The sequence below is a fragment of the Zalophus californianus genome, chromosome 3, assembly GCF_009762305.2.
Source record: "Zalophus californianus isolate mZalCal1 chromosome 3, mZalCal1.pri.v2, whole genome shotgun sequence".
Classification (NCBI taxonomy): domain Eukaryota; kingdom Metazoa; phylum Chordata; class Mammalia; order Carnivora; family Otariidae; genus Zalophus; species Zalophus californianus.
In genome coordinates this window covers 11,129,811-11,148,276 of record NC_045597.1, presented here as the reverse complement: position 1 = coordinate 11,148,276, position 18,466 = coordinate 11,129,811, and the positions used below count along the sequence as shown (strand labels likewise).

At 36.5% G+C, this 18,466-nt stretch overlaps 1 protein-coding gene across 5 annotated transcripts in view; it reads left to right on the top strand.

Moving 5' to 3' along the window:
* The window catches only part of PCCA (propionyl-CoA carboxylase subunit alpha), a 394,205-nt gene that overhangs the window by 248,751 nt on the left and 126,988 nt on the right, over positions 1–18,466 (top strand). For all 5 annotated transcript variants that reach the window (XM_027588123.2, XM_035726502.1, XM_035726503.1 and 2 more), the window contains one exon: positions 8,443–8,545. In XM_027588123.2, the coding sequence (XP_027443924.1) occupies positions 8,443–8,545 (103 nt within the window). The remainder of the gene's footprint in view (positions 1–8,442; positions 8,546–18,466) is intronic.

Sequence of the window (18,466 nt, the reverse complement as noted above, 5' to 3'; positions counted from 1 at the left end):
GCCAGTAATTTAACTGCCTACAGTAATGAAAATCAGTACTTTTTAGGGGAAGATAACAGAAAAATACAGTCTCCAACATTTCCACAATCCGGGATACAAAAAACAATTCACTTGGCATACAGTTCCAGAATTAAAATTGACCCATGGTCAAGTGAAAAAGCGGTCAGTCGAAACCAACTATGAGACTACTAAGATGTGATCATGGATAGGGCTTTAACACAGTTATTAAAATTATTGTCAAATATTAAAGATCAAAATGAGGGAGTTGATAGGGCATATAAGCATTGATCTGGAAATTAACAAATTACCAACTAGAAGTTCTAGATCTCAAATGGTACTATCTCTGCAATGGAAAACTTACAGGCGAGGCTGAAACGCACACTGGTGCTGGCAGCAGGAAGAGTTGGTAAACTTAGAAGAAAGAGACTATACAGTCTGAAGAGAAAAGGTATTTATTTTGCAAGTCTCAGTGACCTAAGTTGATAGGATTAGGAAGTCTAATTTACATGTATTTGGAGATACAGAAGAAAGAGAAGACAGAAAATGGGGAAAAATATCTGAAAAATATGGCATTATCTCCTTTAGTTTAGAAACGGGACAGAGTTGTATTTGTCACTTTTATTCAACATTATGCTAGCGATCCTGGCCAGTACCATAGGAAATAAAAAAGTCCTGGAGATCAGAAACGGAGAAGTAAAGTTGTTCCTCTTCACAGAGGAGTTGTATTTTCATAGAAACCCGTAAGGAATCTAGGAGCGAATTACTGGAATAAATTTAGCGGAGTTGCAGGATAGAAAGTCAATCAAATATAAATTGTGTTCTGATAAACTAGCAAAAATGAATGACTGTTAACAGTTTTATTTAATACAGCCTGACAAACTTAGGCAAATTAACAAATTAAGTTCTAGACTGTCACTTGCCAGAGTACTAAGGCTTGGAAAAATAATGAAGCATAAGGATTGGGGAAAGGAAACTTTCCCAGACAACTTAATAGGTTACTTAAGAAAACTCTAAGGAATCTGTGATACAACTAATAAAACTAACACAAAAACAGGTATAATTATAACAAAAGAGACTCAAGACTGCCACACTTTGCCAAGAAAAATTCAAAATGTAAAATAGATGAGAGCTATTATTTTCATGGATTGGATAAAATACTGTTAAGGTGTCAGCTCTCCCTCAATGAATGAAGAGATTCAGTGCAAGCCCAAACGTAATCCATTGGGGTTGCTTTGGGGAGGATGGAGAAGAAATTGCCTGTTGGTTTTGAAATTTGTATGAAAATGCAAAGGGATCTAGAATAGCTAATACTGTCTTACTGATGGACAAAGCGGCAGAACTTGGTCTACAGATTTCCTTGAAACAGCTAGATGAACCTTACCTCTTCCTCTTTCCCATCACCTAAGAAAAAGATGAATCACAGCTCTACATATAAAACCTCTAAAGGAAAATATGAATATTTCTTCTGGGCCTTGCTATAGTCCAAACACTTTTTAGCAAGTACATTAAACAGCAGAGATACATGTTTGTTACGAAGGCTGAAATCCTAAATGCTGACGATACCAAATGCTTGTGAGATTGTGGAACAACGGGAACTCTCATTCACTGCTAATGGGACTGCAGATGGTACAGCCATTTTGGAATAAAGTTTAGCAGTTTTTTACAAAACTAAATATCCTTTTACCCTATGATCCGGTAGTTGTACTCCTTGGTATTTATCCAAATGAATTGAAAATGTTTCTGCCCTAAAAGCTGCATGTGAATGTTTATAGCAGCTTCACTCATCATTGCCAAAACTAAGAAGTAACCAAAATGTCTCCTTTAATTAGGTGAATGGATAAGTAAACTGTGGTACATCCAGGCAATGGACTTTCATTCAGCAATGAAAGGGTATTAGCCATCAAGCCACAAAAAGACATGGAGAAACCTTAAATGCATAATGCTAAGTGAGAGCAGCCAATCTGAAAAGGTTACATTCTGGCTCTACAACGTTCTGGAAAAAGCAAAATGTTTGAGACAGTAAAGATCAGTGGCTACCAGTGATCCGGGGGGATGAAGGAAGGGTTAAATAGGTACAGCACAGGGAATTTTTAAGGTGAAACTATTCTATATGAGATCTTAATGGTGGAGACATGTCATTATACATTTGTTCAGACCTGTAGAATGCATAGCCCAGAGAATGAATCCTAATGTAAACTGTGGGCTTCAGTTAAAGTATTACTAAATTAACCAAATGGATCAACATTGGCTCATCAGTTTTAACAAATGTACCACAGCAATGCAGAATGTTAATAAGAGGGATGCTGTATCCAGGGTGGGGTGAGGGAGGGTATGTATAGGAGCTCTACTTCCTGCTCAGTTGTCCTGAAAACCTAAAACTGCTCTAAAAAAAGTCCATTAATCAAAAAAAAAAAATGCTGAAGGTAAGACATTTTAGAGAATATTTGTAAGCCATAGAGGGGGAGAAAATACAACACATAAATCTGACAGAGGCTTTCTAAAAAAATAAAGAACTCCCACAAATCAGGAAGACCAATATCTTAATAAAAAATGGGCAAATTTTTGAATACAAGTGACCAGTAAGACTAATACTGAGGTGCCCATCGTTATTTGTCATAAGGGAAATGCACATTAAACTGTAATGAGATACATTCTTAGCCACTAGCCTGGCTAGAAGTAGAAACCCAACACGAAATGGTGGCAAGGTTATAGAGCAAGCTCTGTTGCTGGGGGCTGTATAGATATGTTTTAATACCTTGTAAAACAGGGTGGCAGTTTTTATAAAATTAAACATATGTGTACCCTCATATTTCCACTCCTAGAGTTTTTACCCATAAGAAATCAAAACATCTGTCTTCAAAAAAGCCTCATACAAAGAATGTTTATAGCAGCTTTGTTCCTAAGATCCCCAAACTGGAAACAACCCAAATGTGCATCAGCAGAAGGATGACCTAATTTTGGTATGTTTGTACAACAGAGTACTACTCGGCAATAAAAAAAGAATGAACTGTTCACCATGCATCAACCTCAGAAACATTCCATTGGGCAAAGAAAAGCCACACATAAGAGTGCCTCTTTTTGGTGTCTGTTTATGTGAAGCTTTAGTCTAATCTGCAGTTGAACTACTGGGGGAAAGGGGTAGATTTCCTGGAAGGATAATGATGGAACTTAAAATTTTGAATTTCATTGTATATTAATATATTTTTAAAAAATAACAGGTTGTTGAAATAATGGAGGATTTCAGATATTGTACCAAATTATGATAATGAGTGATGGTAATAACTCTTAGCATTCTGTGCCATGCACTAATCTGAGCGTGTTATACCTTTTATCTTCTTTAATGAACATGTGGATAAAGTGTTCTTACTATCTTGGCCTCACTGATCAGGAAAGAGACACAAGGAGGATGAGTAACTTGGAAGGTCACATGGTGTTTGGGGTTGGTGGTCAGTCCAACCCCAGGACTTGCAGGGGTGGTGGCTAAACTCCATCACCTTTCCTGACTAGTCATGCCTGGTGTTTAAATTGAGAACCTGAAGCCTTTATTGGTGGCAGAAGAAATAGGGTTTGCATAATATTAAAATCCATAAGATTATAAGTAACATTAGTATTCGTTTCCTGATTCAGGTGTCATTTGTGTTACTATTTGTAATGCTAATGAATCAAACTTGGGGGTGTTCCATAACCCTTTCTAGGCAGTATTTTGTGATACACACTCTTTACACAGCCTCCTCTATTTGAATGTACACATTTTAAATTGCGTATAGGCAGGATTCTATTCCTCTACTATGACAATTTCTAGCTTTGAAGAGGTTCTCTGAAAATGCTGCTTTTATCTTTCTTCTGCAGTGATGAACTTTAATGTTGGAGTGTTGTAAGTTCTCACATAATAAGGCTTAGATTTTTGTTTGCTTTGGCACCAAGTAGACTTCTGTTTAAAATTCCTTTAATCTGTTCATTCCATGCTTTTTATATTCATTTTGATAGCTGATGGCTCTGTGAAGAATTTTATATGAATTTATTGAACTAATAAAACTTGTATTTGTAAATTCTTCTTCCATCCCAACTTGCTAAAAGTGAGTTTTTCAGCAAATTGCTGAATTTTTGTTTTTAGATTTTTTTTTTTCCTGGAGGAAATAAACAATTCATATGCTAGATCTAAAGTTTCATTAAAATTGCTATGCCCTGTCTCAGGCATTTTAAGTGGGCCATCTGTCTAAACATCTCTCTCTCTCTTTTTTTTTTTTTTTCTGATCATTTCCTCGACTTATTCATGAACCATGGGAGGGCTCCTTTGTAGTTGCCATGTAGCTGGTTCCATCTACCCCCACTGAATACATCTATGTGCTTGCATAACATATCTTTTCACCATGCTGGAAATTCTCTGAACTTGGTTCAGATGAATGGCCCACTTTTCTGAAGGCCTTTTTCTTCCTGCAAAGATTTGTATGCAGAAGCTGACCTCTGTGGCTATGGAATGCAGCATATTATTCTTGATCATTTTACAGACCACCCACTGTGAAAGTTATGATCAAGGATTGCTTAATGATTCTTTGACCACTAACATTGTTTTAACTCAGTATTTCACTCTTAAATAGGTAATGGCACAGTTGAAAACCAGCTTTTTTGAGTGTTTCATAATACGGTTTTGAGATGCTTATGATCCTTGATAACTAAAGATGCTGTGAGTGAAGTTTACATAAAATCTGCCTTAAAACATGACATGTAAGAGCAATGTATTTGGGTTAGTATTATTTACACTTCTTTGAGTAACATATTCTAGTAAGTTAAATGTATTAGCAGTAAGTAACATTTGTGATAATCAGCTGACCGTTTTTACTATAAAATACAGAAAGATGCAGTTTTATTGAACATATTCATTCTGGTTGGCTGATGATAATCAAAGTGGACAGGTCTGAGTAAGGGCTATTATTTGACTTGCTTCGTGAGTAGCTGTTTATGTGAATTCCCTTTTCCTGGATTTTGAAGGGTTTGTTTGTTTTTTGAAGTCTTAACTTAAATGATATCAGCTTTTCAAGTAACTAATAAGCTGCACGGATGAAGTTTGTGATCACAGGGCAACCTCTTTCGGCATGTAGTTCAGTAAAGAAGCTGTTCTCTGTGTACGGTTACTCTAGTGAGTTGTGTGAAACTCCAGGACCTCTTCTCTCCCTTTCCAGAGAGTTGTTTATAAAAATCTTTGAGACTATTTTGGATTTAATGGATAAATGTAACTTTTCTAAAATTTAAAATATCACTGTAAAATGTAACTGGTACCATCATAAGCATGTTTGTGCTGGTGGGATTCATATCAGCGTTTCAGAGTAATTATCATTACTGTAGTTGCACTGGTTTTGCAGAAATAGAGCACATGGACTTTCAGGCTGGTATGTGTTACTAGCTTTACTTATAGTTTATTTGTGCTGCAGAGCTTATGGATCTTTATCCTGGGCATATATACCCAAACCCATCCAATTTTATTTTAAAACAAAACAAAATGACTTTCAAACTTAGGTAAAGCCAGAAGGGATCTTACCAAGTTGTGTTTGTGGAAGAGTGAACTCATAAGGAGATTCCACAGTGTGACCATTTTTTCTCATATCTCATGGGCTTGCTTCCACAGGGAAGCCTCTTTTCCACATCCTCGTAACATGTTACCTAAAAAGATATTGTTTGAAAAGTGCCATTCCAGGAGCTATGTGCTCCGAAGGAGCAGTAGATTTCCCGTCACCGCCCCCCCCCCCCCCCAAGTGCTGTGCTAGCTCTATTTCACAGGTGTAGAAATTACGGTTGCAAAGGACTAACGGAGTCCCTGCTACGTTGTAGTAAGAGAATGGGCTGAGATGAAACCTCAGGATTTCAACTCAAGAGAGCCTATGCTCTTTGCACAAGGTCCCTCTTGGGGTAGGTTATAACATATATGAAACAGATGTGGATCAAAATAAAACAATGGAAAAATAAATAGGTTCTGAAGGATGGCAACTCTGTCTCGCCACCATCTGTAGGATTGCTTTCTGTGGGAAAATGCAGTCTGGGTTCTAACAGGATGTCAGGATTAACTTCCCAGCTCCTCTGGAAACAGGCTTGTTGCATAACTAAAAAGGGTCTCCAGGTTTACTGGAAAGAGTTACCTCCTCCGGGCTACTGAGTTGTGAAAAATACTAGGCATATAATATAGATTAAGCAGAAGGGAGATGATGAAGGTTTGTACTATGATCAGTGCCTATAATTAGGGAACAGTTTATGAGAGAGATGATATTCTTGAAAAATCTGTTAGTTTGCGGAGCAGAAGGAATCCATGAAAGGATTTCAGTTATGGAGGAGAGGGGCAACGAGTGTAGGTCTAGGGTTGGGACTAATCCAAGTAATCAAAGTTACCGTTTATATGCACTGTTTAATTTAATCCTCAGCACATCGCTATGATGCAGATGCTATCATATCTCTGATTTGATACATAAGGAGACTGAGACCTAACAGTTGACTCAAGGTCAGAACTAATTAATGGCAGGGCTGGGTTTTTTATCCACTTCTGCGAGTCACCAGAGCCTGAGTTTGTGACCACTGTGCTTAGTTCTGCTTGTTTTAGTTTGGTTTGATTTGCGAAGTACTTTAAGGGTTTGGCGCAACTGGATATACAAGTCAGAGAATAATCAGAAATAAAACTGGAAATAACAAAGAGTGGGGCCTTATTTATAGGAAACTTGAATGGTAGTTAAGTTAGTTAAGATTTAACCTGCGGTGAAGTAGAAAACCGTGGAACAATCTGGAGCAGGAGAGTTACATAATTATTTTGATAACAAAGATTTAAGAAAGCAATGTGGCCAGTAATATTAGCTGTCAGGTTATTTCTGTTATCACAATACCCCTGAAAAGGTCGGGTGTTAACCCTGTTTGAAGATAAACAGACTGAAGGCTAGTGAGGTCGTCTGTATAGTCCAAGAACATCCAGGTAGTAAGCCAGGAGCTTGGGGTCCATTCTCCTTTTGGAGCACACTCTGTCCCTTGGGTAACACAGTGTCCCCTTCGCAGTGCTCGGCACATAGCAGGTGTTCCTCAAATTCCTTCCTACTGCCCTCCCCCAGCCCTTTATCCCCACCCTGCCCTGGGACCTGGGGATACAAAAGTAAGGCACAATCTTGGTCTTTTAGGAGCTCACAGGCCAGCGGGGGAAACACACTCGGACAAATGATGCCCCGTGGAAGAGAGTGCCAAAGTAGAGGTGGGGCTGGCACACACTCTGCCGCGCCCTGCCTTTCCTCTCTCCTCTCCTCCGCCTCCTGTATGCCTCCCTGTTGTCCTTTGAAGCCCTCCTGTGTGAAGCTCTGTCCTCTGAAAGCGTCCTCTTTAAATTGCCAGCAGAGAATCCTCCATGTCTCTGCCTTGTGCATTAATATTGATTTGTTGGTGCATTTTTTAAACTTTTCTTTAATTTTCACTTCTGTAATATTTAAACCATTTCTTCATCTTCAGAAAATAAACAGTGGGCCGAATACAAATGTTCGCCTAAATTATCCATCATCCTCCATTAGGCATTGTGTCTAGAGATGATTTGATTATAATCATAGTTTTTGTGACTGAATTTTTTTAGTAGAATGCACAGAATCCTTTTGAAGTTTGGGGGAGGGGGTTTATGTTAAAGCATAACCTGCAACATTTTTTCAGAGCTATGACTTAAGACAAGAGTTGGGATACTACCTATTTAGTGCTTCGTAAATGCTACTTTACAACTATAAATAATGAAAACACTCAGTATTGAAATTAGGTTAATTTAGAAATTGTTAAAGTTTTGTTACTTTAAAAAGTGAAAAATATTTATATTCTAAAAATATTTTTGTCTCTGGCTGTTTGACCCAGTTTTTATGGACCATGTAATATGGATCATTGGCAAGAAAAGACCTGTGTGTTAAGACTAGCATCACTGATGTTGCATTCTTACCCAAACAAACAAACAAAAACCAGAACAAAATGAAAGAATACAGGGAAACCTTTGGAGGTGATGGATATGTTTATTACTTTAATTATGGTGATGGAAACACAAGTGAATAACTATGTCCAAACTCACTAAATTGTATGTTAATTATCTGCAGTTTTTTTTGGATACCAAGTATAACTCAATAAACCCAGAAAAATAAGAGACTAACATTGTAAATTTTTAAAACTGTCTGAAACAGTAACCAAATATTGAAAAGAAATTAATATCGTATAAAGTTAATCTTTGAAAGACTGTCACAATTAAGCAACTCAAATTCGTAGTAGAGATGATGGTACTTTGAGTAGATGGAGGTACCACCGTTATCCCAAAATGATTGCTGTTGTCCTTGGAATGAATGTGTGTTTTTTGTTTGTTCTCACTTGCTCTAGTTTAAATCTGAAAGCTTTTTTCCAAGGATAGAACCTTTTAAAATAATGTTCTGAAGCACAGTCTTTTTTTTTCTTCTTCAGAGTGCCTATTATTAAACCACAAGTGGCTAACTGGGAGCTGTCAATAAAATTGCATGATGAAGTTCATACTGTCATAGCATCAAACAGTGGGCCAACATTCTCTGTGAGTTTCATTTCTTCATTATTTTTTGGCAATCTTGAAATTATCTGTGAATATTTAAAGCAATTTTTAACCTATTCAGCGACTGTCATCTTTTGAATCTGTAACATAGCTATGTATTTGTTTCATCTTCTTTAGGAAGCTGAATGTAAATGGCAGTTTTTATTATCTCACGTTAATTAGGAAATATATCCTGAGATTTAGGCACATTCTAAACCCACTTCCTGACACCTGATTCATTTTCCTTTTGTTATTGAGAAGTAATACTTTTGTTTTTGTCACAGAGAAGAGCATCTTTAAGTATAATTCCAAACATATGATAGCTGTGGTAGGTAATCATTCTTTTTAAAACAAGTAATCTGAAGCCTATATAACATTTTCTTGAGACTTCATGTTGTGTGAGACATTCTTAAGGCTAAATTTACCTTGTGGTGACATTCCTTTTGTTTCAAAGGAACTTAAACCCCTTGGATAGTACCCATGATAGAACTGCTTTAGTTTAATTCCAGTCTATACTGAACAATGTTACATTAAGATTTAGTGTTTATACTGTGGTATGAATGATATGTTTAAATACTGTGATTTGAGATTGCCAGAAAAAATACCATGAAAGGTTAGCTTGTGTCCTTTTTTGCTTTTAGCATGAACCCACAGAAACTGCTATGTAGTTAGTACAGTGAATATTTTATTAATCTACATATCTCTTCTTGTGGCTAAGTTGTAATGAAATGTCATTTTGTGTGGAAAAATCGAAAGATTTGAACAGGATATGAAAATTAAAATAATATAATTTCACTGAAATAAAACCTGGTGAGGCTGAGGTATATGGTGGTAGTTTCGTTTCTTTGTTTTTACACAAACCTTACCCTCAATGTGGGGCTCAAATTCCCCACCCCCAGGTGCAGACTCCTGTACTCTACCAACTTGAGCCAGCCAAGCACCCTCTGGTGGCAGTTTCCTGATAGAAAATACCACAAGTCAAGAGTTAAGGAGTATTCATTTCTGCAGCATATCCTTATTACATACCTACTGTGTGCTAGTTAAGTGCTAGGCTGTTACACTGGAGAAGCTGACATTCTTATGTGGTAGTCAGTCACAAGTAAATGAGATTAATTCATGAATTAAGGGTAGTCTCATTGGTTGTCTTTAAATTTTGTGATTCATTCTATATGCCAAAATTGCTAAAGCATTTGTTCCTAAAAGGTATTTCAGTCAACTCTCTTAAAATGAAACTACGGTGTAGTTAAACAAATGTCTTATGGTGTGTTTTGTGATTGACTTATGTGATTCTTTACATTCCTCCTTTCCATATGGTCATTTAAAAAAGTAGCTTTATAAATGGAAACTTAAGTGTACATCAGGTTGAATAGCATATTATATGTATTGAAGTGAAGAGTATAAATATTATAGTATTGTATTTTCCTTGGGGAAGGTTAACTTTACAAAAATGTAGACTTAGCATAATTTTCAGTTCTATACTGAGTCACCCTGAAGTGTTACTGTTCATCTGATCCTCTAATACAGTGTTTTTCTAAGCAGTGCCTTGCCTTAATAAGAAAACTGCTCAGATTACTTCTTAGAGCTGTTATTTCTTTGTGCTTGTTTCAGATTCCATGTTGAAAAACTAAAGACCATCAGCTCAAGTGGTGCCTTTGACTTTTTCCTGTAGAATTACCTCTTGCTTTACTTTTTAGCTCATGAGAACAGTAGGGCTGTTTAAAAAAACACATCAAAATTATTCCATTAAAAATTTCCTGAAAAATACCCACCTTGATATATAGTATCAATAACTACTACCCCCATTTATTGGCTTTGCTGCTATCAGAAGTATCAGACCCAATGAAAAGCAAGTACTCCTGATAGTGTGTACTTTTTTTCTAAGCATATTTGGACTGAGCTTCATTTGACATGAGTCTTACTGAAAAGAGCAAGGTGAATAGTGTAGACTAAGTAAAAGCTCATTGGTATGAAGTTTTTAATAGTGTGAAACCTCTGCTTTTAGGGTCTCAGGGGAAGAGCTGTGACTATTGGTTTTCACCCACTGCCACATCAAGAAAAAATTAATTGTCCTAGAGATGACTGTCTAGGTTAATGATCCCAGAAGTAGTACTGGCAAAGTTATATGACTATACTAATGCTTCAGATACCCCACATTTTCAGAATTATTTTAATTACAAAAACTTAAATTATAAGATATTTCAAATGAGGAAAGTACAACAAATGTACAAATATTCTACACAGGTCTCTTATTAAAAAAGAAAAAAATTCATAGTTACAGCTAAATCCCTTCTTTATTCCATCCCATTCCACCCTCTTCCTCTCCAAAAGTGACTAGCCTGCAGATGCTAAGTGTCCTCCTGGTACATATTGTTACACTTTCAGTACGCATGTGTGTACTATAATAGTAAAAAAGTTGTGAAAATATAATAAGTACTTAATGATACAATTTATGTAAAATTTTGAAGTACACAACACAAAAACAATTCCATTTTACAACAGCATCAAAAAAAATAAGACACTTAGGAATAAACTTAACCATGGTGGAGAAAGACTTGTACATGAGATACTACACAATGTTGCTGAAAGAAATTGAAGAAGAGACAAACATGGGAAAGTTCTCTTGTGTTCATAGGTTGGAAAACTTAATGTCGTTATGATGTCAGTATTACCCAAAGCAATCTACAGATTCAGTACAATCCCTGCCAAAATCCAAACTGAATTTTTGCAGAGATAGAGAAATCCATCCTAAAGTTCATATGGAATCTTAAGGGAGGGACCCCGAATAGCCAAAACAATTTTGAAAAAAAAAAGAACAAAGTTGGAAGGCTTACACTTCTTGATTTTAAAACTTATTACAAAACTGTAGTAGTCAAAATGGTGTGGTACTGGCATAAGACAGACACATAGATCAATGGAATAGAATTGAGAGCCCAGAAATAAACCCTTGGATATATGGTCAAATGATTTTTGATAGGAATGCCAAGACAATTCAAAGGGGAGAGGAGAGTTTTTTCAATAAATAGTAGTGGGAACATTGTATATCCACATGAAAAAGGTTGGATTCTTGCCTTACACCATATACAAGATTAACTCAAAATGTATCAAAGACCTAAATGTAAGAAGAAAACCTGGGAAAAGTCTCATGACATTGAATTTGATGATCATTTCTTGGACATGATGTTAAAAGCCCAGGCAACAAAAGAAAACATAAATTAGACTGTATCAGAATTTAAAACTGGTGCATTGGGGCGCCTGGATGGCTCAGCCAGTTAAGCTCCAGCCTTCGGCTCAGGTCATGATCCCAGGGTTCTGGGATTGAGTCCTGCATCAGGCTCCCTGCTCAGCGGGGGAGCCTGCTTCTCCCTCTCTGTCTGCTGCTCCCCCTGCTTGTGCTCTCTCTCAAATAAATAAATAATCTTAAAAAAAAAAAAACCCACAACAAAACAGAACTGGTGCTTCAAAGATCCACAGCCAACAGAGTGAAAAGGTATTCCACAGATTGGGAGAAGATATTAGCGTGTACCTGACAAGGGGTTATTATTCAGAATATACAAAGAACTCCAGTAACTCAACAGCAATAAAACCAAAAAACCAACCCGATTTTAAAATGGGCAAAGAACTTTAATAAACATTTCTCCAAAGAAGATATAGAGATGGCCAGTAAGCACATGGACATATGCTCAGCATCAGTAATCATTAGGGAAATGCAGATCATAACCACGATTGGACACCAACTCGCAGTTCTTAAGATGGCTATGATAAAAAAACAACACAAAATATAGTAAGAGTTGGTGGGGCTGTGGAGACATTGGAGTCCCCACGTAGCTATTGGTTGGAGTGTTAAATGGTGGCGTTGCTGCGAAGACAGTTTACAGTTTGGTGGTTCCTCAAAAATTAGAAGTGGAATTCCCATATGACCCAGCCATACCACTGCTGGGTATTTACCCCCAAAGAATCGGAATCAGGGTCTTGAAGAGACATTTGCAGACCCATTGTTAAGCAGCATTGTTCCAAATAGCTAAGAAGTGGAAGCAGCCCAAATGTCCATTGATGGATAAGTAGATAAACAAAATGTGGTGTATACCTCTTAAGGAATATTATTCAGCCTTGACAAAGAAATTCTGACCAAATTCTGACCTGTGCTGCAACATGGACGAGCCCTGAGGACATTGTACTCAGTGAAATAAGCCAGACACAAAAGGACAGATACTGTCTGATTCCAAATCACACAGTACACAGAGTAGTTAAATTCATAGACAGAACATGGAATGGTGGTTGCCAGAGGCTGGGAGGAGTGGGGAACAGGGAGTTACTAGTCAAAGGACGTAGAGTTTCAGTTTTGCAGGATGGAAGACGATGGAGAGGGCCAGTGGTGATTGATGCAAAGCAAGGTGCATGTATTTAATACCACTAAACTGTACACTTTAAAATGCTTAAGCTAGTAAATTTTATGTTATGTAAAAGTTTTAAAAAAATACATAAACAGATTAGTATTTTTGATAAAATTTAAAAGCAGGAAGGATGAAACTTTGGGGAAACGAAGGAAGCATGGTAGAGGGAAAAGTGAAGTGAAGGAGTAGTAGATGGGGTGAAATTTTATGTTTTAGCACTTTGGTACTGAATATAAGGGTCAGAATGAATAGCAGAATTAAGTATAAAATTTGCTCAATACAAAGTTGAAATAATATTTTTTATATTAATATGATAAAACCAAAAACAAACAGTTTTACTTATATTTATTTCATGATTCTCTACTGGATTCTCAAGGTATTTTCCATTCTCTTTTACTCTTTGTAGTGTGAAACTGGTCAGAATAGTTCATGATAAAAGAAAAGATTAATGCATTTGTTATCTTTAAGATGATGGCCTAAATTCACAATGAAAACAATGCACTTGGAAGAAAATTGTTAGAGTACTCTTGACGCGAAGAAAATTTGCTCAGGAATTCAGGCTTCCTAAAGATGAAAAAATGAGCACTGTACGTGCACTTAAATTTTCCTTTGCCTGGTATTTATGTTAACTACAAATAAGCAGAAATAATAAAGAACAGTTATATATGACCCTTGATAGTGATTTAGATATCCTTTGTTACAGTGAGCCACTGATTGAAATTTTTCTAAAGATCATGTAAACTACTTCTTAAGAATAACCAGAATCCTTAAACTAAGGGATTTTGGCATGGCAGTGTAATTTTTGTTAATAGTTGAAAAGAAAAATATAAATGATCAAAAGTAACATTTAGCATGGTCAAGGAAAATGAAAATTGTTTTCATTAAAAAAAAAACAACTCTTTTCAGTTCATTTTCCTAAATGAGATTTTATTATTATTTTTTGCTTCTTACGGAAAGGTCAAAACTTTCCTTTTTGATAGCCATAAAATTTTGCTCATTTTTGAATTACAGTCAGAATCTTTTCATTCTTCCAATTTAAAGTAAATTATATATTGATAAAATTTATCCACTTCTGAAACAGCAGTTTTGTGCAGCAAAGCAACTATAACTGGTGAAAATGATAAAAATCTATATTGTAGATGACATGTTGTTGTATGTGGAAAATCCTAAGAAATCCATTAAGGAACTATTACAAATAATAAGTTTAGGAAGGGTGCAGAATACAAAATAAATATATAAAAATCAGTTGCATTTCTACTTACTTGCAATGAACAATCCAAAAATAAAATTATGAAAACAGTTCCATTAACAAGAGTATCAAAAGAATGAAGAACAAAAGAAGTACAAATTTATACTTTGAAAACCACAAACTATTGAAATAGAAATGAATGGAAATCCAAATATAAATAGAAAGCATCTCATATTCCTGGAAGACTTAGTATTGTTAAGGTGTCAGTATTTCCTAAATTGTTCTACTCCTGCAATGTGATTCCTTCGAGAATCCAGCCTTTTTTTCCCAGAAAGTGACAAGCTGATACTAAAATTTATGTAGAAACTTAAGGGACCCAGAATAGCAAAAACAGTCTTTAAAAAAAGAACAAAGTTGGAGAACTCCGTTTCCCTTTTCAAAACCTGCAACAAAATTGTCTCGTAAAGACAGTCTAGTACTTGCGTAAAGATAGAGAATTGAGAATACAGAACTAAATCCCTGCATGTGTGTTCAAGTGATTTTTGACAAAAATGCCATTGTAATTCAATGAAGGAAAGAATAATCTTGTCAACAAATGGTGCTGGAACAAGAGGGTATCGAGATGTAGAAGAATAAAGTTGATCCCTATCTCATATTGAGTTAATATACCAAAATTAACCTAAAGGGGACAAAAGATCTAAATGTGAGAGATAAAACTCTTAGAAGAAAACATAAGGGTACATATTCATGACCTTGCATGTGACAGTGGTTTCTTAGATATGACAAAGCACAAGCAACAAAAGAAAAAATAGATAAATTGGTCTTTGTCAAAATTAAAAACTATGCTTCAAAGGATACTAACAAGAAATTGAAAAGACAGACCACAGAATGAGAAAACATATTTGCAAATCATATATTCAGTAAAGCACTCGTATATAAAATACATAAAAAAAAAAACTGGGGTGCCTGGGTGGCTCAGTTGGTTAAGGATCTGACTCTTGATTTTGGCTCAGGTCATGATCTCAGGGTCATGAGATCGAGCCCACGTCAGGCTCCATGCTAGGCACAGAACCTGCTTAAGATTTTCTTTCTTTTTTTTTTTAAAGATTTTATTTATTTATTTGACAGAGAGAGAGAGTGAGAGAGGGAACACAAGCAGAGGGAGTGGGAGAGGGAGAAGCAGGCCTCCCACTGAGCAGGGAGCCCGATGCGGGGCTCGATCTCAGGACCCTGGGATCACGACCTGAGCTGAAGGCAGACGCTTAACGACTGAGCCACCCAGGTGCCCCCTGCTTAAGATTTTCTCTCTTTTCCCTTTGCCTCCCTCCACTCTGCTTGCACGTACGCTTTCTCTCAAAACCAAAACAAAACATAAAGAAAACTTAAAACTTAGTAATAAAAAAACCCCAATATAAAAATGGGCAAAGTATCTAAATAGTCATTTCTTAAAAGCATATATACAATTGCCAATAAGCATACACAAAGATACTTAAACATCATAATTCATCAGGCAAATGCAAATCCAAACTGCATTGAGAGAGCACCTCACACCACTAGGATGGCTGTAATAAAATAGATAGTATCACGTGTATTAGAAGACGCATAGAAGTTGGAGCCCTCATACGGTGGTGGTAGAAATGTAAAATGGTGCAGCTACTTTGGAAAACAGCTTGGCATTTCCTTAAAAGTTTAAACATCTGGGTTATCCAGAGCCTTGATGCTGTTTTGTTTTTGTGTTTTGTTTTTTGAGAGTGATTGAGAGCAGGGGGGAGGAGGTGGGAAGGGGCAGAGGGAGAAGGAGAGAGAGAATCTTTTAAGCAGGCTCTTTGTCCAGCGCAGAGCCCCTGGGGTTTGGGGGGGGCTTTATCTCACAACCGTGAGATCATGACCTAAGTCAAAATCAGGAGTTGGACGCTTAACTGAGACACCCAAGCATCCCTGATGCAATTCTGTCATAAGTATTTAATCATGAATATTTAAACAAGTATTTTTAGAATTAATTATATACTTATTACTCTGGTGGATATGTTTTACCTTCTAAATACTTCAAATAATAAATTTTCCAATAATAATTGCTGAGCTCTGAGCAACTCAGAGGTGAATTAAATGGGAATATATATATCCCTTTACCCTTTCTACAAAATAATTTGATAACAAAATAATTTGATAACATGGATGTTATCAAATGTTCGTATTCTTTGGTCTACTGATTCCACTTCTAGAAATCTATCCCAAGGAAGCAATGAAAAGTTGCTAATATGAATATGAGATTATGTTGAAAAAAAGATGAATTAAAGGCAGCTTGCCTTGGAGACAGCCATGTAAACAATCTCTACTTATGATGGTAAAGGGAAACTTGGAAGTAATTAAAATGCAGTGAAAAATGCTATAATAAAGGTGCCTTCAACCAGTTAAATCCGTGAGAAAGATAAAGGAATAGAGCACTCAACTGACTGGGGGCAAGGAAGGATCTTGGCGAAGGTGAAGAAGTCCTCCTTGGCAGAGATGACTAGTGAGTAATAGCTTAGAACGTGATTTATATATAAGTCACGACTCGCCTTGGAAATTGTGCTATAAATAGGCAAGGCAAAGCACAGACACGTGGTAGCAAGCTAAGTTTAATGAAAAATCAGAGACATCTTCTAGAGATAACTTTAATTTCTTACTATGGAAGTGTGTGCTTCCTTAATTTTTTAATTAATTGTTTTCCACAGAGTGAGGAAGGGGTTTCCCTGTCTTGTTCTAGTTGCATTATTGTTTTTGATACTGAGTTTAGCCTATTGAAAGGTATTTTCATGAAGCAGCTGATTACTTTGGTCTACAGTATTGAAGATGGACCCTGTCCCAGGCGCTGTGGTAAGCACCGTACATACTTTATCTCCAAATGAGGTAGCAGGAAGACTGAAGGCAGATGTAACTAGCCTGGTGTGCAGATGGAGGCTCAGTAGCCAAAGCCACAGAACTTGTGAGCTTAGAATCCAAGGTAAAACCAAGGTCACGATAGTCCAAGGCCCACGCACTAGTACCTCTCTGTATCTCATTTTAGAAAGTAGTTTTGCTAGACAAAATTCTGAGAAATAGTAGCACTGTCATGGAAAATTACAAGGAATAATGCATTTATTTCTAACCAGAATACTTCTGTCACATGATAAAGGGAATTTTCTTTGGGATATGCTAAAAGTTAAGGCTGCAGTTGGACTGTATAAGGAATCATGGAAGGTATGACAGGAACACAAATAAAGCAGAAAAATGTACACCAGTATTATATATACACACTGTACCCTGGGGTGAAAAGTACACACTCAGGAATACTTGGTTAGGAATAGCTATTAGGAAGCATTTTTAGTATCTTATTACCTCCTGTAAATGTTAATGTGTTTTTCAAATCGGTGTTAAAATTCAAAATTTTGAGTTTTAGCAGTGATTTTACAGTTTTATCCAAGTTAGTAATAATATTCAAGAGCAATACAGGATTTGAGATAAATAAGATTTTGCGTCTAAAAGAGCTTTCATTTTGTATTCTTAACAATGTTTGATTTGGTTGATGTAAAATTGTCTCATCTTTAGATGCCTGTGGTGGAGGGAGGGAAATGTTTTTTAGGATTCATATCATTGAAATTACCACCCTATAGTTTTCTTTCCAAACAGAGAAAATGGTGATGAACATAAGAATAAAAAATAATAATTACATATGGATGCATAATAAGAAATAATTACATACACATTGTCTGAGAGTTTCTTACTCTACTATAGCTAACCCTTTTCCATTTGTTCTACCACCATCTATTTTGTTCTAGACTTCTTAACTAAGAAAACATCCCACCAGGGGTGCCTGGGTCGCTCATTCGGTTAAGTATCTGCCTTGGGCTCAGGTCATGATCCCAGGGCCCCAGGATCTAGCCCTGCGTTGGGCTCCCTGCTCAGCCGGGACTCTGCTTCTCCCTCTCCCTCTGCCTGCCTCTCTTTCTCTCTCTCTCTCTGTCAAATGAATAAATAGAATCTTTAAAAAAAAAAAAAAAAACAGGGTCGGGGAGAAAGAAAAGATCCCACCAGTTTTTTATTTTTAAGTAATCTCTACGCTTAACATGGGGGCTCAAACTTAAATAACTTTAACTTAAAAACCCGAGATCAAGACTTGCGTGCTCTAAGAACTGAGCCAGCCAGGTGCCCACCATCAAAGTTATTTATTTATTTATTTATTTATTTATTTATTTATTTTTAATATTTTTTATTAATTTATTTGACACATAACAAGAGAGAGAGACAGAGAGCAAGCACAAGCAGGGGGAACGGCAGGCAGGGGAGAAGCAGGCTCCCTGCTCAGCAGGGAGCCCGATGTGGGGC